We start from the raw sequence: 25,101 nt of genomic DNA, 5'->3' as shown, positions 1-25,101 counted from the left end.
TTTCTGCTTTACGTACGATATTATCGTGGTAGCCTCTCTTTAAATTTCATCATTTCTTCATGTGTGTGTTCTTCAAACTGATTGATCACTGCAGTTCCTTATAATTCTGTTGTGTATGATATGTTTGTGGTGATTGCTGCTGACATGCAGTGTGTTGTTGCCTGCTGTACGTTTTTGATAGTGACATCTGTATGATGTTATTCTTTATCTAGAGTTCCAAATGAAGGAAACACATTCTCTCTGTACTTTGATTCATATAAAGTTGGAAATTGTAAGTATTGGCATATAGCTATTTAAAATATTGAAGACGAGAGTACTGATCTCCATTCCAAATATGTAAAATATCATCATTAGAGCAACCCCAAAAGATGATGTTGTTGGTGACCTTTCTAGATATGTTAACCTTGCCCCACCACTACTGTCCTCTTCTTTACTGGGATTCTATTTGTCATGTTTTGCATAATTTCACACCTGAGTGTTGGTGTATGGTGATATATCAATTGATTCCAATGTAAATTTTCAAACTTCTGAATACAATTTACCACTCCAATATGCATCTTCCTACTCCTGGATAAACATTTCCACTCCTGTGTTATCCTTTTTACTCCATTTCAAATCTATACATCTTGCATTGGACCTTCAATCTCCAGTATGAGTCTTGCCCTCCCACCCTGTTTGATCCTTGCCACTCAAATAAGAGCACTCAGCAACCAAATTAACCTTACACTCTTGTATTACCAGGCTCACCACTCCATGAACTTTCCAATCCACCATATCTTTTGGCAACAAATGGGCAAAATTGATAGACGAGGGCTGGATATTTCTGTTTGCTCATAACTATTTTTCAGAATATATATCACACTTCATATGAGACCTTCGAAGGGTTTTAATGATTGGTTGAAATTGTCATGCAGTTTGATTGTTCTGTTTGTTCCACATCCATAGCAGGGTAAGGGCTTAGAACATGAATGGAGATGTATTACTATTATGTTCATTCGATAGTATTTGATCAAAAATAATAACAATGGTGCTGATTTTGATTTTCTTTGTTGCATGTCAGCCCATTAGTTTGCTGTAACCAAATGCAGCAACATTCATTCTTTTTTCTTCTGAAGTAATGTACTTGTCAGAGCCATCCTTCACACATAATTCATGAAACACTGTTCCTAGGCTACAACGGAAAAACACTTATTTTACATTCATTTTCTCACTAACCTTTCACAGCTATGATCGAGAACTCCCTTGTCCTGTGCCACCATCAAGAATGTACATTCAACAAGATGAACTAGAGGAAGAGGATGAGCGGGGCCCTACTCCACCAATACGAGGGGCTGCCTCATCGCCGGCAGCTGTGTCCTATAGCCATCAGTCAACAGCCACATTAACACCCTCACCCCAGGAGGAACTTCAGCCTATGTTGCAGGACTGTGATGATGACATGAGCCACATGCAGCATCTGCTTGATAGAAGGTATGGTATAACATGTTTACATGGCATGCCTTCTCTTTTTCGTGGCTATTTTATGGATTCATAGAGGATTATTATAGCTTAACGTCTATACTGTACAATGAGAGAGACAGATTCCGTTTTTTGGTGGCAGGTAAGAGTAACTTAACTAAGGGAATAGGGATTCCAGTGGTATTAAAGAAGAATTGGGAATTACAAAGCAGGTAGTGCAAGGGAGGTACAAGAGGATCAACAGTAATTTCAACATTGACACTAGAAACATATATTTTCCTTGCAATTTTGTATGTAATATGGCATTATGAAATCTGTTTACAGAAGACTGATTCATGTAAACTTTCATATTCCTACAGCAACATATACATCATATTAGATATACGGATGTAAGGTGAATACATGTCACAGGTTATAGTATGTTTGTATATGATATATTCATAGCACTTGTGATATGCAGTTAAACATGTACGAACAATGCATACATGAAAGCATAGAAATGTCATCTGCACTAGAGGTCCAAAGTTCCTTAACCTTTATTTGCTGGAAACAGCCTTTGCCGGTTCTGTAAAGATTCCTTCAGAATGCCTTTATTTATGTTGATGTAATGTACACAACTAATCCTTCTTGCAAATTCATTGTATACATTTTATATTGTTAACTCGATACAAAGTCGACAAAGATTAAGAATTCAATGTAAAATCCTGATTAATTACTTAAGATATAAATAGCCTTATTTTTTTTTATTTTTTTTTATTTTTTATTTTTTCATTTAGTTTGTACAAACTTTTGAAAAAAGAAAATTCTTACATTATCGTTATCATGCTCTTCCCTAGCAGACTTAGTTTTCTAAAATTTTTAGTATGTATTTCTTCTAAAACATTTTACACGTTCATCGGAAGCGGCTCCCTTTCACTCTACTCCATCAGAGTATGTCTAGGGCCGCTTTGCCCTTTTGGGGATCTCGCCTGCTTCAACCTATTTCTTGTGGCAACATGCGATTTCCTACATTTCTTACTCCATTTCTCGCATCTTGATTTCCATCTGTTGTAGAAACAATGTGAGTGCCAGCGACAATTTTTTATGGGCGCTACAGTGTAGGCGGCACCACCACTCTTCCTCGCTATATGTTGCGACTAAATCTCTTTCAGTAGCCAAATATTTCGTTCTGAGAGCTTTGAGTTCACTTCAATACAGGATCAAGTGTTTCAGCGATTCATTCTCTATTTGGCAGAAGCGGCATTTTAAATCCTTGTTCAGCAGTTTCTTTCTGTGCATTTCCACTTCTCTTGTTTCGTACAAATTCAACCTAAATCTTAGGTAAGATCTTCTTAGAATTTTGCATGGAAACATTTCCAGATATTGTAGTGTCTGCACTCTTCCCTTTGCTTCGCCAGGATGATTTGTCATACATTTGTGGGAGTTTCTTTTCTCAATTGTTTTGATCCAGTCGTGTTCCATTACTTTCTTTTTCACAGCGTTTGGATTGGTGGTCAGCTGGTTCTCCTCAGCTCCTAGCTCTTGTAGTATCTTTTTGCAATTCAGTCTCCATTGTTGGAGTATCGGCTTTGGCTGCTCTTTTTCTGCGTGCTCTGCCAGTATTTTGAACTGTAGAGCTGAGACCTCAATTATCTTGCTGCATAGGGTCAGCATGTTCCAAGTGATTTTTGCATCCAGGGTTGGTACTCCTACTTCATAAAGTACGCATGCCGTTGGGTAGCTTGTTGGAATTTGCAAGATCTTTTTCCAAAACGACCCCGCGCACCTTGACCATATTTCGCTTGAGCATCCAAACATGCATTCCGCTCCAAATATAAGGGCTGGAATTACCTTGCTTTTGCAGAAATTTATCACGGGCTTGAAAGAGAATTTCCCATACCTGTTGTGGACTGCCCATGCTTGTGCCGTTAATTGCTTACATTTACTTATCGTTTGAGATACCATTGGATCGTCAGGTAAGCTGGAATTAATGTGTACTCCCAGGTATCTACTGCTCTTTACTTTTTGGATTTTTTCTTTCCCCATTGACCACTGGATTTGATGTTTTCTTGGAGCTGCCCCTTTTAGATTTTCAAAGGTCAGGATCTCTGATTTTGTCGCGTTGACTTCTAGGCCCATCTTCGCCGTGTATTCTTTCAGAGCCGATAGCTTGCGTTGCAGGCCTATTGGAGTAAGATCTAATATCACAATATCATCTGCGTATAGGAGCCAGCTGACTTTAGTTCCATTCAATGTAGGGGGGGGTACTTCTCACTTCTTGAAATGCTTTTTCCACCTCGGATATGTAGAAGTTAAATAATGTTGCGCCTAGGGGGCAGCCTTGCTTTATTCCCCTGGCAGTTGGTATTGCGTTTGTATAGTTGCCTTGTGTGTCTAGCCGAATTTTAACTGTCGTTTCCGAATACAATTCTCTTATTGCCAAGATGAGACTCATGGGGCATCCTCGATCTTTCAGGTTCTGCCAAAGAGTTTCGCGATCTACTCCGTCAAACGCGTGGGCCAGGTCTACAAAGGCTAGGTACACCTTCTGTCCCGATCTGATTGCTTCTATTTTGAGCAAGTTTAGTATTAACAGATTTAGGCTGCACCCTACACCCTTAACAAAGCCTGTCTGTCTGATGTCAATTGAGTTACTTTCCTTCAGCCAGGTGTTCAACTTTTGTAGTAACATGGTAGCAAAGATCTTCCCCACTACGTCCAACAGGGCGATTGGCCGGTAATTCGTTGGTGTTAGCCGACATCCTTTTTTAAAGATCGGTACTATTATACCTTCTTTCCATGTCAGTGGTATTTTAGCTTCTTGCATAATGTTTCGAAATAGCCTGTCACAGAATGGGGACCATTCCTCAATGTTTTCTTTCAACATCTGATTTGATAGTCCGTCGGGCCCTGCTGCCCTTGACTCACTGCATTTCTTTATACAGTTGTGTATCTCCTTATGTTCAAAGTTTAAGTCCCATGGTTGGATTTTGGGAAACTCAGGTGATTTGGATGCCATTTTCTTCTCAAATAAGGAGCTGTAATGTGTTTCCCATTGGCTTTCTGTAACCATGTTTTTGGTCATTGCCTTTTGCGGATTGTCCACCTCATTTATTAATAACCAAAAACCTCTGGTATTCCGCTGTCCTAGGGTCTTCAACATGGTTTCAGCATCCTTTTGGTCCAGCACTGCTCTATGGCTTTTCACCCAGTTCCTGTAGTTATTCTTCAGTGATCTCAACTTTCGCTTCTGTTCTTCCTCGTTTACGTTTCCTATCTTTCTACAGTTTTTCCTTAAAGTTCTTTTTTTTCGAGCTATTTCTATATCATACATATGTTTCTTGTAGAACGGTTTCCCCTGGCAATTGACTTTCAGCCTGTAAATTTCCATAAATTCTCTATATTCAATTAAGTGGTCATTCAGGGCGCTAGGGCGGGGTTTTATGCCATCTGTCAGTGTCTTTATATCTTTGGCTGTCATTCTCAGCCGTGTTCTGCCCGGCTCCAATTCAAATGGATGATTTGGTTGTGCATGTTTCTTGAGAGTGGGTTGATTCCAGGTGAGAGAGACTGAATTATGATCGCTATGGGTGGTTTTTATCACCTTCATTGATGATATTTCTTCTGCCATTCCCATACCAGCCTTATTCATGGAATTATTTGTGTGAAAAACGCAGATTTGTGTGCCTTTCTGCCCGAAAAAAACCCATACTTCAAACAGGGATTTTCGGGCAGAGAGGTGCGCAAATCTGCGTTTTTCACGCAAATAATTCCATGAATCAGGCTGGTAATATTGAGGTTAATGTGAAGGTAACATATGAATACACTGAATTAACCATTTGTGTGTTGATGTATTTTTACTAGATTGAATGGTCACAAAGAATAACGTTTTTCAGCAATGTTATACTGCACTCTTAAGGCAACATAAGATACTTCACTTTTTTTAATTTTACAACAGAAACTGCAGATATAATCATTCCTGAAAAAATCATATTGTTTGAAAAGTTCAGTAGACTGGAATTCCACTGCAGAGGGAGGTGATCCAGAACAACATGACTCCACAAATGCATTCATCCAATTAACAAGTTGTATTTTAACAAATGCATCATTTGATATCGTTCCACTTTTGGAGGATTTACTTTTAATTCACTCCCCAGTCTCTGGCAACCTATCACAGATTTGACAGTGCATTGCAAGGTTCAGAATAAGCCAATTAACTCTATTTGTTTATATTGTGATAACCAATGGATGTTATGTGCCTATTTCAATGAAACACAAGTAAGTTTGGACTTTTACTTACACGCCATATCGGCAGTCAATAGGTCATGCTTTACTTAAATCTTTATGTAAAATAAAGTAGCATTTCTTTCACTGAAGGAAACCAAAGCAACACGAATAGTTTCTGCAATGCTTTCCGGCGATTTGCTCATCTGCATTGTCACTTTGTTTATGTCCAGCCATGGCAAGAATCACTGCAGTGTACTGCAGGGCGAATTTAATTAACTTATTGGGAGTTTGCATTGTATATGTTTACAATACGTGCCCAGTAATGTCAATAGCTGTGATTACTATTCCTAATCATGAATATGCATACCCTATATTCTTTTATTGATTTTCTTAATATATTTTCGTATGTGTCTTTTTTTTAGTGTACAATGTTATTCTATAGTTGATGGTGTTGGCATAGAGCTCTATGTATGTGCATTGCTGGCTGGCTCTGGATTTACAATAGATTGACTTTTCATATAAGTGACGGTCCACTGTCCGAGCATCGCACATCTTCCCGGTTGTGTGGCTGCGAGTACATATTTGGTTCCTGTTTGTTTTCTTGAGAGATGGTAATTTGTCAGCTTAAAAAAACTATTGATTAGTGCAAAGAAATGTATTCACAAAATGTGGCATTCAGAACAAAATGTTATTGCAGTGCCCGAATCTCTTTGTCAATGCTCTGCAGCTACTTTTTAATTTGTTCAATTTAAAAGGTTGAGGACATCCAAACTTTAGAAATGTTGTGACATGCGCACTTGAATAAAATAGGCACAGGCAGCAAACTTATTGAAGTCCATAGCCAATGTCTGCGCTGAGCTCTTCTGCTTGATAGTGATTTCTTACAGAGGACACGCTTTCCGTTAAATGATGTGCACATATTAGGGGCACGCTTGAGGGCATCAACTTTCCAAATGTTAATGTTAATGTAAAAGAGTTTTATACCGTGCACAGGTGCCACTTGCGTGGTCTCTCGGCAATCCGGAGGTTCTGCAGAAATAAGAGCGGGGCAGGTTAAGGTTGTGTGAGGAGCGGGAGAAAGAGCAAAGGAGCTGTGATCTGATGTTGGCAGCTTAATTTCGGATGTACCATTTACTGAGCATGGGTGCGAGATTCGGGAGGTAGACGTCATGTGGTGTTGTGCAAGGTTGTGTGTGCTATGTATTGTTGCAGTGTTGTGAAGTGTGTGAGGTTGCTGTGCTGAGGGTTTCTCGTTGTTTAGTGCAGTATGTGAGAGGTGTATGCGGAGGGTTGATTGTTAGTAACAGTTGTTAGTGACCATGGGTGTTCTTCTTTAACTTATCTGGTTTATTAGTTGTATCTTCCCTCCTTCCTTATGCCCTTTCTAGTTGTATCAGTAAAGTCGCCTCCGGGTGAGGGATCTTGTGCTACATTGCTACTCCATTGGTTGCCTGAATTCTGAGTGCATGCCCCCTTTCTGACTAGATGCCTGTTCCTAGCTCATGTGATGCTCAGCGGTGCAGGGAGTTCTTTAATTGGATTCCCTTTGTGGTTAAGTTCTAGTAGGACCATAGTTAGTACTTAGTTCCATTTCCACTTGTTGCCTATACTCATGGCATGCCTAGGGGTGGGCCTCACTTTCTCATTTCCAGGTCTGTGTTTTTCTTGGCCTACTTCCCTGGTCCTATTATTCCTGGCTTATCAGTCTCTCTTTCCCGGATCTCTGTTGGCCGTGGAGGTGGGTGGGGTGCTTCTCATTGCGGTCATATCCCTTGTTGTTGTTTTTTCTGGTTACTTCTTCTTTTTCCTGTGCTGGGCTGGTCGGTGGGTATGCGACCTACTCCCCCTCCCTTCCCCTTGCATTTCTAACTTATCCCGCTATCCTTCTAGAATCTCTATGTTGGCCATGGAGGTGGGTGGAGTGCTTCTCTTTGTGGCCCTATCCCCAATTCTAGTTTTTCCTTGTTTCTTCTTTTTCCTGTGCTTGGTTGGATGGTAGCTGAACAGATGTCGTTAAGTCAGCTTTGCTGTGTTTGGAGATGAAGAGCCAGGTTTTAAGCAGTTTCCTGGATTTTGTATGCTCTTCTATGGTTCGAATTTCCCTCGGTATGGAGTTCCATAGATTTGAGGCTAAGCAGGAGAATGCTGGGCCACCCAGCTTCTTTTTCCAGTACTTTTTGGGGTCAAGACAGATGTTTCAGGATCTCAGGGTCTGGCTGGTTAGTAGATGGAGAATTTGTATTGGATAAAGTCTGCTCCATGGCTGTGTATTGCTCTGTGTGTTATGCACATGGCTTTGAAAGAAATTCTCTTTTTGACCAGGAGCCAATGTAGCATCCTGAGCGCTGGTGTGGTGTGATCACTTCTGCTGACTATGAGGAGGAGTCTGGCTGCCGTGCTTTGTATTTGTTGTAGATTCCTCATTAGGTATTCTGGCATTTCGAGGTATATGCTGTTAGCATAATCAATCCTAGACATAATGAGGGATATGATGGCCAGTGTTTTGTGCGTGAAGGAGAGGAATGGTAGGATCTGTTTTATCGTTTGTTGGAGGAAGAAGTGGTTCCAGATATATTGTATTTTACTTGGCGTTCAAGTGGTCCATGAGGATTCTGAGGTTTTTTACAACTTTAGGTGGGGTTGGTTGGTTTCCCAGGTCTGTCGGCCACGGTATGTGTTGATCATTCCCTCTGTCTTTGGGTGTAATCAGGGTTTCAGTTTTGTCAGGATTGAGTTTTAGTTTGTTGATGTTCATCCATTGGTAGATCCCTTTCAAACACTCTTGTAGGGTTGCATTCTCTTCTTATATGTCCCCGAATTTGAAGATAATTTGTTTATTGTCTGCGTAGTTGTGTTATGGTCGTTCATGTCTTTTGATGAGGTTGATTAGCGGTGTCATGTAGATGTTGAAAAGAAGTGAGGATAATGAGGAGCCTTGTGATTCTCCACAGGAGGAACCCCTTTGCTTGGATTTGAAAGGCTTTAACCAGATCATTTCAGTCCTTTCCACAAAGAACAATTTGATCCAGAACAGTGCTGTGTCAGCGAGCCCTATTTCTTGTACTCTTTTTATTAGGATGTTGTGGTTGAATGTGTTGAAGGCAGATGCGAGATCGAGTAAAATGTGTGCTGATTTGGTGTTGGAGTCTGCGTTCATCTTTAGGTCATCTCATATTGAGACTAATGCTGTTTAAGTTCCTCTCAGAGGTCTGAATCCTACTTGCGCCTGCTCCAGTATTTGGCTATTTTCAAGGTGCCCCAGTAGTTGTTTGTAGACATAGGTCTCTAGTATTTTTGCCGGGTACGGGATGTTCAAGATTGGTCTAAAGTTTTATAGATCTTCCACATTGCTCATGGTGTCCTTGATACAAGGTTTCATGTATGCCGTTTTAAAAGCTTTTGGTACTTTCCCTGTTGAAAGGGACTGATTGAAGAGGTTTAGGTTGTATTCCGCTGGTGTGTCCTGTACAGGAATAGATTTATAGATGTCTGGGTGGCGGGAGTTCATTGGAGAACCTACCTTGTTGCTCTTTTTTACCAAACATATTTGTTTTTCTCTCAAACTCTGTTGGAAGTTGTAACATGTGTTAGTCTGTCCGGGGTTGTTGGTAGCTGGTGGGTTGTCTGGTCAATTCATCTGTTTCGTAAGATTTGGTGTATGCTGGTGATTTTGTTCTTAAAATGGTCTGCAAGATCATTGCATAGTTTTTGTGAGAGTTTCGGGCATTGTTGCATCACAGTGGGTTTCTCATCTCATTTATGATGTTGAATAATTCTTTTTGGGTGTTGGTGTTTTTTTATCGATCCGCTTGTTATAGTATTTGTTTTTTGCTTTTCGAAATTCGGAATTTGTATTAGGTATTTTATAATTTTTTCTTAGTCACGTTTGTTTCTCCATTCTTAATTTATATTCTTTTCATCACTTTTAGGTGGGGCCTGTACCATTTTGCCACCACTTTGTTTCTTCATGGGATGAGGTGTTTTTCTGGGCAGATGGCATTTAATGTTTCTTCAATCCATTTCTGGATCAGGTTTGCTTTCTCATTTATGAGCACAGAAACACAAAGACAAAGATGTTTGAAACCAATAAAAAATTAAAAAACCTGCTAACCCAACCCTACAACCTCAATTCTCTGCATACACCTCTCATACAGAAACTCACACAATCACCTCTCTGTACAGCAATCCACACGCACTTCACTGCACTGAAACAACAGACTAACACATAGTCTGGCACAACAGCATATAGGAATTTGGCACCTAATCGAAAACCACACTGAATTCAGCTCAGTGAATGATGCAAACGGAACTGAAGCAGCCAACAGGACATCACAACTCTCACTTTCCTATTCCCACTACACCCTACTAACCCCTTTTTCCTTCCCTTCCCCTTTTTTCACAATCTCCTATAACGGTGCACTATACAAACACCTTCAACATTAACATTAACATGAACTATGTCCGTTGCATCCAATGATGTGGTCGCTGGCTTCGGGATTTCTAGTTGCACCTTTAAGTTGCTGTTCTTGATGGTTCTCCAGTTTCTTTTCCAAATAGGTGGTATTTCTCACGTTTTTTAGGTGGCTTTGATTTGGATCACGAACAGGATAATGAGGTGGTCGCTCCATAGTTTTTGGATGGGCGGTGATCTTGTGATTTGGTTTTTATTGACAAAGATTGCATCCAGGGTGTGCTCTGCTTTGTGTGTCACTCCTTTCACCATCTGTCAGAGGTTCATGGTCTCGAGTTGTTTGGTTAACTTTTTCTCCAAGTTGGGGTTCTCATCTTCGAACCATATGTTGAAGCCTTCAAGAACGATCAGATGTTCATGCTGTATGACTATATTTGTGACTGATTCTGTGAAGGTGTCTGTGAAGGTTGCGTTGTAGGTTGGTGGCCTATACATTAGAATGAATGTGAGGTTTGATTCCGGGTCCATGGTAAATTGAAGGATGAGGGACTCGCAGTTGGGGATTTTTAAAGGGTCGGCTGTTTTTATTATTAGGTGATCTTTATACTTTGTAGGCTACCGCGAGTCCTCCTCATCTTTTCTCATTCATGTTTGCTTGTTTGCATTTGAAGTTGTTAGGTAGGCAGCTGTGTAGGATCACTTTGTAGTTTAGGCTAGCCAGGTTTCTGAGATGAAAGGATGTCGATTCTCACATCGCAGAGTAGGTCGTAGATCTCGGTTGCGTGTTTGGTCATCGATCTGGCGTTGATTAGGTTGCAGTGTAGTTTCCTGTTTAAGGCCATTTCTTTTTTACTGGTTTGGGTCATTGGGTGGTTTTGTTGGTGGTGCTCCCTGTCATGTGTGGGTTGTTGAGTGGGTTTAATTGTTGAACCGATTGGTTAGGTTTCTTATTGGCTTTATGGCCCGCTCGGGTTCTTCCTCAGATTCCGGACGGTGTTGGCGTAGGTTCCCTTGCTGTTTGTTGATGCACTCAGTGATGGTGTGGTTACCCAATCTTGTCTTTCATCATTTTTCCTTTGAAGTTCCAATTTCCTGCTTGCGTGAATTGGCGGTTGGTCTGGTGGATTGTCTGTTTCGAGGAAGGGTATAAGGTAGAGTGATTTTCGTCATTTTTGGGGGCTGCTCTTATTCTAGTGCTGTTTATGGGTGTGTCTTCTGTTGGTGTTCTTATAGTTCGGTGGCATGGATGTCTGTTGTGGTTCCCTTGCTGTTGTCTCGCCATCTTGCTTTCTTTCTCTTGAGTTTGCTGGTTCTTTGACGTGCCATATTCTGTTCTCCAAAAGTGCCATTGTTTTGTTGTTTAGACTATAACAAATAAGTGGCAAATGCTGAATTTTATCCCTTGTACATGCACTTTGTGGCACCTGTTAAAATACCATGTTTTTCTTTTTTCATTTTTTGGATTTTGCTGTCAACATCATTGTAAACGTGCTGGTCTGGTTTCAGTGGCACCGTACCCAAATCCAGTTTTCATTCCTATTCATCTGACATTTGTGTGGTTGTCTTTTGGACAGGATATTTCCAATCATATTGACTAACCCTATATTTATAGTAATATCCCAAACAATTTGAAAACAAATGGAGTGAACAGCTGACACTGTTTCAGTGCCACTTGATTTAAGAACAATGAACGCGGGTAATGTTTATGGAGCAAGCTGTTTGTGTGCAGATGTCTGTCGTCTGTGGCGATGAACGCACTTCCAGCAAAATATGCAAAACCATTTAGAGCACATCGATGGGAGTTAGCTTGCTAAATTAATTTGTAAATAATCACCAGCCCCTTCCTAAATGTCTGTCAACCAAATTAGGAACTAAAAGGAGTTTTTGAACAGCTCATGCTTGCTTCCTCCTTCCAATATTTGCTCTGAAAGCATGCTGCGAAATGCCAACTCATTTGACAATGTTTTTTTTGTTTATGTCGATTACTGTCATCTCAAGGGGACAACTTCTACTTCATGGCCAAATATGCAAGGCACGCAAAACACATCAACCTTCAGCTGGAATGATCGAATTACCAAAAATGTACAAGTGTTGATATGTTCACCCACTTTCCTGTCTTCTTTCCACGTACTCTACACCTTATGCGTTCAGCTGAAATAAATGTTTGGTAAATAGTAGTCATCTTTGATGTCTTTATGTTTGAAAATAATTCTTATTCTTTGTTTAATACAGGCATCAGCAAGTGAGCCCCCCTCCGCCACCAAGGCCGATTTCTCCGCCGCATACTTATGGGTATATTTCGGGACCCCTTGTCTCTGATATGGACACAGATGCGCCGGAAGAGGAGGGGGATGAGGCTGACATGGAGGTTGCTAGGATGCAGTCCCGGCGTCTTTTGTTGCGCGGCCTTCAACAGACACCGGCTTCTAGTGTGGGGGACTTGGAGAGCTCTGTAACAGGGTCCATGATAAATGGATGGGGATCAGCCTCAGAGGAAGACAACGTCTCTAGTGGGCGCTCAAGTGTCAGCTCCTCCGACGGCTCTTTTTTTACGGATGCAGATTTTGCACAGGCTGTTGCTGCAGCAGCCGAATATGCGGGACTTAAAGTAGCAAGACATCAAATGCATGAAGCTGCTGGAGGTACTTCAATGTTGTTTTCATGTATCATTTGTGTACTTTTCTATGAATGTTCTTCAATTGGCCTAAGCCCGGAATTGACATTAGGTCCAAAACTATGTTACAGTTCTTTACATCCGAAAAGTCATAAGAACAAACCAACCATCATATTATTTTTTTCTTCAAATTGTGATGGGTAACTCTGCCAAGAGGGCACAAGATTGAACATTCCATCTTTGTGGCATGCCATTGCATTTTGTCTCCACCTTTGCAAACAGAGGCTACCTTGGTCATTGCACAAGTTGACGTGTTCTTTTCTTGGAGGGTTTCTCATTTTTTTTCCAGCAGGTGCCATGTGAGTGTGTGGTAGAGATAGATGGTTGCAGGTTTGACTAGGTATGACCTTGATAAAAACAGGCCCAACATCCACATCATCCAATCACCCTCCAAAATATAAGGTCTGCACAAGTCAGTAAATCCTCAGGCTCACCTTACAGAGGTGAGGTGGCAGCTTAGTTGACCCTACATCTTTCTACTCTGCCTCGGCAGTTTCACCTATTGACAGACCATTTTATTCAGGAATGGAGAAGATGTACTATTATACGAGTTGCCCATCATAGGGGGGATATAATGTAGGCTTTCCTTCGGTCAAGTTGACATAATTACAATAATGGAACATTTTGGAAGTATTGAAACATCTCCTCATGATCAAAGTGGTGCCCTTTGATTACACCACCCTAAAGACGAAACCATGCATCAAACAGCAAGGCCAATATCACACTACATTTTGATAGTGAGAAAAGAGTGCGTGGGCAATGGATTCACCACAATTGAAAATAGAGGGCAATTGTGCATTCACAAACAAATCACAATACCACCCCAAAAAATGATCCCCCCCAAAATAGCCACAAAGAAAACAAATACATATTTTATTGTAGTAGCGTTTTCTATCCCAGTAGTTCTGCAGTGACGTAGAGATGTCTGTCAGTTATGTATGAAATATTTGGACTACATGTAGACCATTTTGGGGAACTGAATGGTTTTAAATGAAATTGAAATGTTGTGCAGGGGAGGAGACACACTCAAGACTTTGCAGACGTTGAAAGAGAATAGTACACCTGTGTCTTTCCTATATTTAATAGCATAGGTTTAACATTCGTATTCATCATCAGTTTAACTGTAAACATTTATTCAATTTGAGAAGAGGATTTGCACGGCGTGAAGACGGCTGTCTGCCAGATATACTGACATTATTGGGAGGAAACCCATTTGAGCAGAAAGAACCAGATGTTATGTTGTTTGGATTTGCCAAAAAAGTAAACATTCTTACACAATATGTTTTATTTTAAGGTCGTCGACATTTTCATCCATCTCACTGCCCCAGACCTACAAGTCCTCTGTCTACAGACAGTAACATGAGCACTGCCGTAATTCAGAAGACCCGGCCGACCAAAAAACAGAAGCATCAGCAAGCACACGTGCGCAGAGAGCCCTACCCAGAAGGTAAGCTAGCATACTAATAGCGTGTTCTTCTTTCGGACCTCTAACAGAGACTCTTATCCAGGGCCAAAGTCGTGGCTATACGCAGGTGGACGGAGTCCACTTACTTTTTTCAGATGGTGGACTCAGTCCCCCCCCCAGCTAAAATGAGAAACAATGAACGTCTTCCTTGAATATGTGAATTGAAGCCAAACTCGGGGATTTAACCACAGTCGTCAGTTTTGCAGGCCGGACACTTCACCACTGCACTATATAACCTGATGAAAAATAGCAAACAACTAAAGGGGAAACTTCCCATTTTCATACTGCATGTTCCAAGGAAAACATTTGTATTCATTTAAAATATGCACACCTTTTAACGTTTTCAAAAACACTATTAGAAGAAAATATCCTTTTTTGGTTTGGTGTGTGTTGATTTTATGAAAGGCAAATGCCATTCGACCTATGCAATGTGGATGGTTATACAAAGCCAATTTAATGAAATGTGCATATTTCACCTTCGTATGCTAATTTTTGGTGACGTCACATACCATTAGGTTTGTTGATAAGTCCCCCACTTTTATTTTTAGGACTTGACCCCTGCTCTTATTACTACTACCTTACTTGGATACAACGCTCTCAACACAGACCTGTAAAATATGATGTATAATGTATGTATGTATCCATCCTGTACTGAATCCAAAGGCCGCTCAAAGGTCTCATGTAACTAAGCTCATCACATGTAACAACGCCTCGATGCCCAAGGGCTGTTTGCGCGCTATATACATTAAAATGAATAAATAAAATTAGGAGACCACCTACCAGGAATTGTGCTTCCGCGGTCGTGTGCAGACACATCAGATGAGTTCAGCAAACCAACTAAAGTGATAGATTGTACGTGGAGCTAAAAACAAGAAGACATAGTTAGAAAGAAGTTTAGTCTTGTCTCTTCTTGTTTTGCTTTTTGATACTGACAACGGCTGAAAGGGTGAGAAGTGTGGAATGTAGGGGCAAGAGAGTGCTTGTCTTCCCAGATCTAAGCAGCATCCCATTCCCCTCAATACGTGCAGCACATTGTGCAAAAAGAGTTACTAACACCCAAGTTTGTAGCACCGTGTTACCCCTGCCACGATGTGCTTTTCTTCTAAGCAAGCCGGTGTTCCAAGTAAATAGGTGTTTTGTGGGATTGTTACTAAATCCAATGCGGGAGCAAAAACACTCGGGGAATGTTGCTGTAATACGGCCGCCATCATAGGAGTAAGTACTGTGTTCTTTCCCAGGTTTCTAAATGTGTCAGAACTGCATCAGAATGCAGGCATATCTATGGGAGGTTTCCATGCTGAAAAGGCAGTGGGCCTCTTTCTAGGTTGTCCGGTCTGGTAAAAAAAGTGCCGTTATTTGTGGATACCGACACTTTACCGGACTGGCCAACCACAGGTTTGGCGGTGGGGCACCTTGGTTACCTTCAGCTAAGAGCTAGAGGTAAGCTAGTGGCACTACCAGCAAACAAAGGTGCTGGTAATGATGGCAAATGAATGGGGATTTACACCATCACTCGGAATCTGTCAACATTGCCGCCGGAACGTGTGCCGGAAGCGGTATCTACATTTGCCGGTATTCTGGCGGCTCTACTGCCAGGATACCGTCAATGTTTGAATGAGGCCCTATTTTCTCTTAGACCGCCTTAATCTGTGCTTATTCAGAAAATACACCTCTTTTGATCTCCCTCAGACTCATCTTCCTTTGTCACTCCCCAAAAACTACCAGTCATTGGGCCTCATTACGACCCAGGCGGTAAGTTACCGCCTGGGTCGTACCTTTACCACCATGGCGTAAACTACGTTTACGCCATGGTGGTTGGCGGACTTACCGCCCCATTCCGAGGTTGGCGGGGCGGTAAGTCCCCAATCCCCATTTACCCTTCCCCATTCCCATTTTTGCCCCATAGGGCATAATGGGAGTGGGGAAGGCGTTAATTACGCCACCGTACATTACGGTGGCGTAATTAACAACAAGGTCCCTTAGCGCCATGGATTTTAACACCTGCTAAAAGCAGGTGTTAAATCCTCCATGGCGCTAAGGGACCTCGGAATCAGGCGGTAAGGGTCGGCGCTGTTTACGCCGCCGTAAACCCCTTACCGCCTGGGTCCTAATGAGGCCCATTGTATTGGTAACAATATTGGTACCACCAGGTAAGGGCCCTTAGTTCAAACAATACACAGGTTTTGAGCTTTTAAGTCTAGCCAATGAAAACATTAAAACATGAAAGATACACTATATATATTTGAACTTTTTTGAAAACATTCACAGGACACTGTTGAGAGTAGAGAGAAGGGGGGTTAACCTGGATACCTCGCATCTGTTTTTTCAAAAAGAAATAGGTTTCCCACGCAGTTATCTCAAGCAGTTATCTCACGTCTTGTGCTTGTAAGCACAACACGTGAGATACCTGCGAAAATCTATTTCTTTTTGAAAAAAACGATGCGAGGTATCCAGGTTAACGCCCCTTCTCTCTACTAAACAAATGAGGTGTGGGATACCACCATTATCAAAATAAACAAACATACTAAAATAGTGCTTAGCAAGGTCGGTTCACCTCTAGGGCCCCTGTTCTCTTTTTTGCTAACATTGTTGAGAGTAGTGTAGTCATTCAGCTGCCTAGAGGAGGTCTGTAAAGGAATATGGCCTGATTACGAGTTTTGAGTTAATACCTCCAAACTCATTTACCGTTACGCCACACATTCATTTCTGTGAGGGCCACTAGATCTGCATGATTAAAAGTAATGCGGACCATACAGTTATTCCCCACATTGGAGTCCCAAAGGACTTCATGGGGGTATGGTAATTACTGCGTGTGGTAAAACCGCACCTGGAAATGTTCCCATGCAGCACTACTGTTTTGTGGTTGTAAAATACGCTAGATAAATCCAGATGGAAAAAATTGTTTAAAAATTAAAACTCATAATTTGTCAGAGTGGTGAAACAACCCAGTACTGCCAAACTTGTAATCAGAATATTAATACTAGAAATTATAGCTAGGAATCCTTTTCCCTATGACAATATAGAATTTGTACATGTTTATGTCAGTTCAGTATTATTTGGCCGTCATAATTGTCTAGATATGTAAATAGGGAGCTGTCTTTTTCTCTAGTAATCATTTTAGTAGAACCTTGCATTTGTGATGACATTGACATTTAAAAAACGGGTCGACGCTCTATTTGGCCTAGTGCATTTTCATTCTTCTGACCAAAATGTGCCAGGGCATGGCCGCTGTGTTAAAGAAGCTGCTGTCAACAGATACCCTAGAGTTATTCGCCATGTCTTTGGATGCAAGGTCTTTGTCACCCACTGATTCACATGGACTTCCGGGGCGGTGGTCAGCAAAATAGAGAACACCTCCTTCTTCACTTAAGGACTAGTAGACAACACTTTTATGGAGCAAGATCAATTTTGGTTTAATGCAGATCATATAATAATGCCACTGAGATGATGAACTGTTAATATCTGAAACAGAAATTGTGTGTAATTGCTGGCAAATCTACATGTTACCTTTATCTGATAAATATTGCAAATAAATAATGTGGAAAGGAAAAAGAGCACTCTAATCATGTTTTCTCATGCCGTCACACACAATATCGACTCTAGCAGAAACAAACATTGTGATGTTGTTGAGCGAAAACCTTTAATGAAAATGCCTCAGGTGGCCCAGTGCTTTTCTTTATTTATTTTTATTAAACCACCACATTGTAGCTTGTGGAGAAAAAAAAATATCCTGGTAACCTTGGGGCTTTGTTGAGAAAACATGTAGCATACATTCCCAGAGACTAACACATCATGTCAGGTTTTCTAAATTTGCTAAAAGGAGGCAACAAGGGGGATATCACAGGCATCGGTTCCCACCCCCTGGCTCTCCACAACAACCACCTGATTAGGGATTTCATTAACAGTGTGCACCTTTTCAAAGTGTGGCATCATTTGCCATTACCATATGAAAGCCTAATATCATAGATGCTTATCCACGGTTACGCGAAGGATATTTTTCAAACTACTTCTCCCTGTGATTTCTTCCACTTGACAGAAAGATGTAATACAAACCACGCAGCATGAGGAACACGAGCAATTTGGCACCGAGTGGCTCTCCATGCTATTATCTGTACTTCACTCTGAGTATTTTCTCACTCTCGCATCTCTCCAATGGATGGCCGCATTACGTAATGCCCCGGCACTGCGCGCAAGGGTCCCTTGGCTTCTGCCCAGACCTCCTTTGTCAATGGGTCGAAGCTGTCGGAAATGATCAGATTTCAAGAGGTTATTATGGTTTCTATGTGTATGGTCTGCGCAAAGGCAACAAAAGGGGTAAATCCCCAAATTGCACTTCACATTTTACATGCGTGGCACACCTGCAAGGCCATTATGTTGGATTTTAAGGCGGTTGTGTCACTTTTTATTATTTTGATGGGGGTTCATTTAAATGAAGATTTGGCAACATGTGAAAGATTAAGGCATATATTTCAAAGTGAAACTCAGGGACAGAATGTTTGTAACGCTACTGAATTCCCACTCAACCAGGCGTAATTAAGAAATTGACCAGATTGTACGAGCTGGTTATTGCAAATTCTAAATTGGAATGGACAACATGTAATCTATCATGTCCAGCAAACAGTGTTTTTGTCATCATCTGTGCACCTAATTCTACATATTTCTCAATTGTTCATGCCATCATGACCCCTAACATCTGCATTGATTACAGAGATGTTATAATTGTTTTTCTGTGATTTTCAAAATAGTATTATTTTCTGTTTTTTAACTTTTAAATATTGTTGAAGTACAAGAAACTCTACTGGCTCTCCCACGAAATACAGGGCAATAGTCTCAGAACAATGACCTACGAATAAGGGTGCAGGCGTGTCTTGAAACTTCAGAAGGTGTTCACCCCACTACCAGAAAATGAGGAGCTAATTCTGTAAGAAATTATGGTATGAGGGGCACACTTGAGAAAACATATCAGATATTCAGTTTTGGAATGCTTCATCGTTTAATATTGAGATTCTATTGGAGTGTGATCAACTTTGCAGATGCACTAAATATATGTTAGGGAGATGTTTCATTTTTATGCCTAATCCCCTCTTCCTCTGAGACCCTCAATACTTTTTTGCTGGACTTCTGGACCTTTTTCTTATGCTCCTGAATGAGGGGAGCCATTTTCCCCCCCTCATTCATTATTTTTGCTCTGACCACGGGAACCCTGATCATTATGTTTTTACTTCATTTTATGGTGTCTTGCTTTCCTCCATACTTTTAAAGGCATCTGTGTTTCACTTTTGCAGCACACAGCATCTTTTGTGTAGTGTTGCATCTTGCTTTCCTCCATACTTTTAAAGGCATCTGTGTTTCACTTTTGCAGCACATAGCACCTTTTGTGCAGTGTTGTTGGGAGCCCTTTGGGGTCTCCTTTTTATGTTCTTTTATTTTCCTTAAGAACTACTGTTCTGGAGGTTGGAGGGATACTTTGTCTCCTTATTAGCTTTTCTTTTGTGGAGTGCTGAGGGGATGGATGCCTAGTTTCTCCCTTCTCACTGCTCATGGCAAGTAGAAAGAGAGTATTAAGGAGATCTGAGTGATCAACAGTGTCAACGGCAGTAGAGAGGTCAGGGGAAATTAGGGTAGATGATAGGTTGGAGGGCTTAGCATAGGAAATACATCTGGAGACATACATGAGAGCAGTTTCCATGGAGTGACAGGAGCGGAAACCTGCTTGTAGGAGGTCACACAGGTTGTGGGTGTCACAACGCTTTTAACCACTTTAAAGTAGTGCTGAAGGAGAGACACAGTACAAAAGTTACCAATAGATTAGAGTCAGCCCCTTGGTTTTTTTTAGAGTGGTGTGGCCATGACCATTTTTAAAATAGAAAGATAGCAACCTGAGTCTAAGGAAAGGTTGAAGAGTTCAGTGAGATGAGAGGCCACTGACGGGGCAATAGGCTTGGCTAGCTGGGTCTGATGGGGCACAAGAGGGGTTATCAGTAGAGATGGGACTTCTTCAATATTAGTGTGACTAAAGTGGGAGATAGAGGTAGAGGATGATGATAGAGTAGCCAGTTTATAGAATGTAGGAGAATGGAGTGTGAGGAAGGTCAGGAGAGAGTCTCTCATTTTGAAAATTGTTGCAGCAAAATATTCAGCTAAGTAGTAATAATATTAATAATAATAATAATAATAATTTGTTGTTTATATGACGCTTTAATCTAAAACGCTTTACATAGGACATGTTTACATAAAATACTATTGCCATTAGCTGTGAGAGTGGAGTTGATAGTCATGGGTTTAGGATAAGTGAGGAGTGAGTTTTCGGGTGCCCTGTAGCTGGCGAGTATCATTTGAGTGAGAATCAATGAGGATGCAGTAGAAATATGTTTTTGCTCTATCAAGAGAGGTTATCAGAGTGTTCTGGGCAGAAAGATAGAGTTTCAGTTCCTCGTGAGAGTGGGTCTGCTTTCATTTGTGCAGCAGCCGACACATGTCTTTGTGGACAGAGCGTATGAATGGGGTGACCGATGGTTGAGGATATTGAGATTTAGGGGTGAAAGTTAGCAGTGGGAAGTTAGAGGGAAATGAGCCATATGGTAGGGATTGGAAGCTGAAGAAGACAGTGTTATTGGAAGAAGCATCAGGTGTGAAGGGGGAGAGTGATAAGTGTAGGCCTGATTGAAAGGGAGGAATGGCAGAAGGTTTAGTAAGAAGTGGGGCAAGTGGTGAGTAGAGGTCAGAGGTTAGAAAGGAGATGTGGTGGAACCAATGGAGTAATCAGATAGGGATCGTGTGACAGTTGCACCAGTGGCTGAGAGAGAGGTGGAGATAAGAGAAAAAAGAGTTACCCCCACAATGGCTAGGTAGGTTATGGATAGAGTGGAGGGTGTGGTCACTAAGAACAGACTAAAGTTTAGATTTCTGATAAGTGGTTGGAGGGGGAAGGTTAAAGTCACATAAGAGAATGACATGATGTTTAGTGGAAAGAGAATGAAGGAGTTGCCCAAGTTCATCAAATAATGCTTCAGTGGTAGCAGATGGACAATAAAGGGAGATTATGTGAACCGAGTGAGTTGAAGCAATAGTAGAGATGTTGAATTCAAAAGCGGCAGGAGAATTCTTGGCATTGGCAGTTTGTGTGGGATTGAGGTGGGAGGAAAGTAGGTATCTGATGCCTCGACCTCTACCAGTCAGACGAGGAGAGTGAATGAAGGATAGTTTGGAATCATGTAGTGCCGGCAGGGTGGCAGTGTCAGATGGAGAAATCCAGGTGCTAAGGAGGTCTAGGGGAGGAGAGATGGCAAAAAAGTAGTCAGTGATGAAGGACATTTTGTTGTATACAGACTGAGCATTCCAAAGTGCAATGTTCAGTTGATGCAGTAAGGAAGAGTTGAGAAGTTCAGTCTCAGAGGAAGAGCGGCAAGGTCGATAGGTGTTAGTTTGTCGGCTTTGTTTGTTGGAATTCAGAGGTGCAAGAGAGATGGAGCAGTTAGAGGTTTGAGGTGTGAGTTTTATGATAGAGATAGGAAAGGAGGAAGTTATAATATGATTGTAGAAAGCATAGGGAGATGTGAGTAGGAAGAGCAGCAGGAGTGAATGCATTGTAGGGGAGTACTGCATTGTGGATAGACAGCACAGTAATTAGCAATCTGGCAGAACTCAAAGGTGCAACAGGGAGAAGAGCAAAGGCTCAACGTCCCTGCCAGATGCCACTAGGGCATTCAGAAGTGATGACACATACTCTAGTCACCTGATCGCCTAGTCCATCCGTGGTTGGTCTCTGATTTTGTCCCTGATGTTGCTATGATGAGGCATTTCTTCTTGATTGGTGTTCCCAGAGGAGTTTCTTGTGGCTTTCAGCTGAAGTGTTGGCCGACTCAAGATGGCTACAGGAAGGGATGTCACTGATCAAAGATTGTCTGGAGGGGTGCCCAGAGCGATTCCAGAGGTTAAGATTAATTCTAAACCTTCCAGTCATCACCTCGTTTGTTTTGCTTTTGTCACTTCCGAGTGGTACGGGTATGCCCAGATGTGGTCCTGTGCTTGCTGGGCCTAGAGACCCAAGCTACTCCTCACTGATCATGCCCAATGAGGCTGAAACATGTCTGGTGATGCTTGTGGCCTAGTGCAGAAGGGATGTGACCTAGCAGTTTGGGCTGGAATGCCCCTTTGGGGGTGGGAGCAGGCATGATTTGCATATGGTCTTTAACCTTTCTGTAATGGCATGGTGGATGTGTTCCATGGACATTTCCCGATAGTGGTAATGTTATGATGCCACATAGAAGCATTAGGATGGAGTTGCTTGAACTCACTAGTAAGTGCTGAGGATGGATGAGTCGCATGGTTCAAGGATGAACAGCAACTATTCTCAGTCATGGAGAGGGGCTGCAGCTTCCAGTTATATTTAACTGAGTTCAACGCAAAAGCAGATGAGAACAAACCCCACTTACACGGATTGTTACATTCTATACTACTACGAAAGCTCTGAAAAGACCGAAATGACAATGCACTTGTGTTTGATAGTGAGCAGGTGTGTGTGAAGTGGGAGGCTTGTACAGCAATGTGTCATTAAGAGGACATCACTTTAATAAATTGCAGTGTCAGTTGTCCTGTTTTGGATTTGCTTGAAAAATTTACAAAAGCCTTTTACAATGATGTAATCTCATTGTAAAAAGGTTTGTAAACCAGGTCCTTATTGGGATCTCACTGTCCTTTTGCCAAACATCGTTTGCACATATTCAAGAACTGATTGTGAATCCTGAATAAGTCTAGTACGCAAGCAAATACACTATCACTTTATTTTTACTGACAATAATGTGGTTGCCCATACACGAAAAACGATTGACTTGCTCACAGGTGCCACAATATCGCTCATAGAGGTTGCATTGTTTTCATTTTCAGGGAAGAGTAGTAAATGCCAAATATACCACCCTAAGCATCACAACGCCTCACCGTTATGAAGTCCCGAGCTCGGGCACTACAACAAATCACACATCGTCTTTAGTTGTTGTACCATTATATATATATTTAGAGGAAAGCCGCTTCAAGGAAAAAAAACATTCCAGCATGTGGTTTTTATGACTATTTTTAAGAAGGCCCATTAAACGTATTCCTGAATTCCATGTTTATAATTCGATCCCAAATCACTGTGCATGACCAGTGTGCATGAACAGGGTGCATGACCTCGGTTTAAGAATGTTGGAGGCAGAAACCTCCTATCAGATGGAGCTATTAAGTGGCATAGTCTGGTATGTGTCCTACATAAACCAAGGTGTCCAACATTCAAGATGTGGGTGATGATTACAGAGCTCTCTGTGAGGGCGCAATAACAGAACTTCACAAGTGCCTACCTGGCTAGGAAAGAACACATGACACATCTTTACATCTACTTAAGCCTTTTCGTTTTCTCTGAAAAAGTTGTACCATATATTTTTATGAGCTTTTTAAATGTTGTACTCTGTTTCTATAGTCACTGTTGCCAAGTGTTCCACATAATGTGCATACGTGGTTGTCTCTGATCCCAGTTAGAATAGCAACACTTACATGAATCATTATGAAGATCAGTATGAATATTTGCACATTTGACCCAGAATCTCTTAATAATTGTTGGCATTGTTTTTTGTTGTTGTTGCTAGATTTCTCGTTTTAAAATACTTAATATATTTAAACACACAATTGCAGTAAAATTGGTTGCAAAACTGAAGGTTGAGGGCTAGAAGGTTATGTATGAATCTTAACCTCTGGTTATTGCATCTGGGCAACCCTTCAGACCATCACATTTCAGCCTACCATGACATTAATGAAGAGTAAAGACCATAAGGGAATTGGGCTTAGTCCCACCGCAAAAGGAGCAGTCCAGCCCGAAATGGTAGGTCACATATCGTCTTCACAAGAACACAGGCAACACCGTACATGTTATTGGCTCTTGATTGAAGTGCTTCTTGGGCTTCTTGGCACAGCAAGCTCAGGACAGTAACAGTTCACATTAATATGGTTGCAAACCTTAAAATGGTTGTTGTCAAAAGCCACCCAATACCCCCCTTGTTTTTGCACAATTAAATTAATTTTGGGTCTCATCCTAAGTTATTAGGGTAATCCAGATCTGGACCCCTGGCTCACTGCTCATAGAGAGGCACGGCTCACTGTTCTTAGAAAGGCACAGCTCCACCCTACTGATGAGGTCAAACCAGATCGAAACACATGTCTGGGGTTGCTGTCAGCACTCTTGTTCAGAGAAGAATTGCCTGTTATTTTGGTGCTAGACTGCCCAGGGCAGGACAAAGACTGATATGTTATGGATATTTCTCCTCTGTGAAAGCGAAAGTGAGTTGAAGAATCTGGCTAAAACTCTCGAAACCAGGACTAATGTCTTGTAGAGGGACTCCCAGGACCCCCTTTGTTTTTGCATAATTAAAGTAACTTTGGGTCTCACCATAAGTTACTAGGGTAATCCAGATGTGCACCAGTGGCTCACGGTGCTTAGAGTGCACAGGTCCACCCTACTGATGAGGTCCAACCAGACCAAAACATGTGTCTTGGATTGCTGTTGGCACTCTTGTTCAGGGGAGTATTGCTTGGTATTTTGGTGCTGGACTGCCCCAGGGCAGGAAAAAGACTGATATGTTACAGATATTTCTCCTCTGGTCAATTTACTTTAGTTCCTGCAAACCTGCACTCTGATGAGGGGGTCTGAGCAAGTTGGATCGAATCACTGGAGTGTCCTTGAGGGCTCAGCAAAGATTTGGACAGATTTAGCATTTCAACAATGATGCACTCGAAATGGGCAGCAGGTCCTCTGGTATTGGGGTTCCACAGCTCTGGAAACTCACAGGACATCAGGAGATGGCTCAAATCAAAGTTGTTTTGGGACTGGTTTTTGCCGTCAGCCAAAGGGAAGGAGTT

The 25,101-nt window shown here is 41.6% G+C and overlaps 1 protein-coding gene across 2 annotated transcripts in view; it reads left to right on the top strand.

Moving 5' to 3' along the window:
• The window catches only part of ROBO1 (roundabout guidance receptor 1), a 2,404,538-nt gene that overhangs the window by 2,364,877 nt on the left and 14,560 nt on the right, over nucleotides 1-25,101 (top strand). For both annotated transcript variants that reach the window (XM_069636443.1, XM_069636444.1), the window contains 3 exons: nucleotides 1,225-1,470; nucleotides 12,308-12,717; nucleotides 14,044-14,196. In XM_069636443.1, the coding sequence (XP_069492544.1) occupies nucleotides 1,225-1,470; nucleotides 12,308-12,717; nucleotides 14,044-14,196 (809 nt within the window). The remainder of the gene's footprint in view (nucleotides 1-1,224; nucleotides 1,471-12,307; nucleotides 12,718-14,043; nucleotides 14,197-25,101) is intronic.

This window comes from Ambystoma mexicanum, chromosome 7p, assembly GCF_040938575.1.
Source record: "Ambystoma mexicanum isolate Mex_15411 chromosome 7p, UKY_AmexF1_1, whole genome shotgun sequence".
In the NCBI taxonomy this organism is placed as follows: Eukaryota; Metazoa; Chordata; class Amphibia; order Caudata; family Ambystomatidae; genus Ambystoma; species Ambystoma mexicanum.
This window is presented reverse-complemented; position numbering and strand designations above follow the sequence as displayed.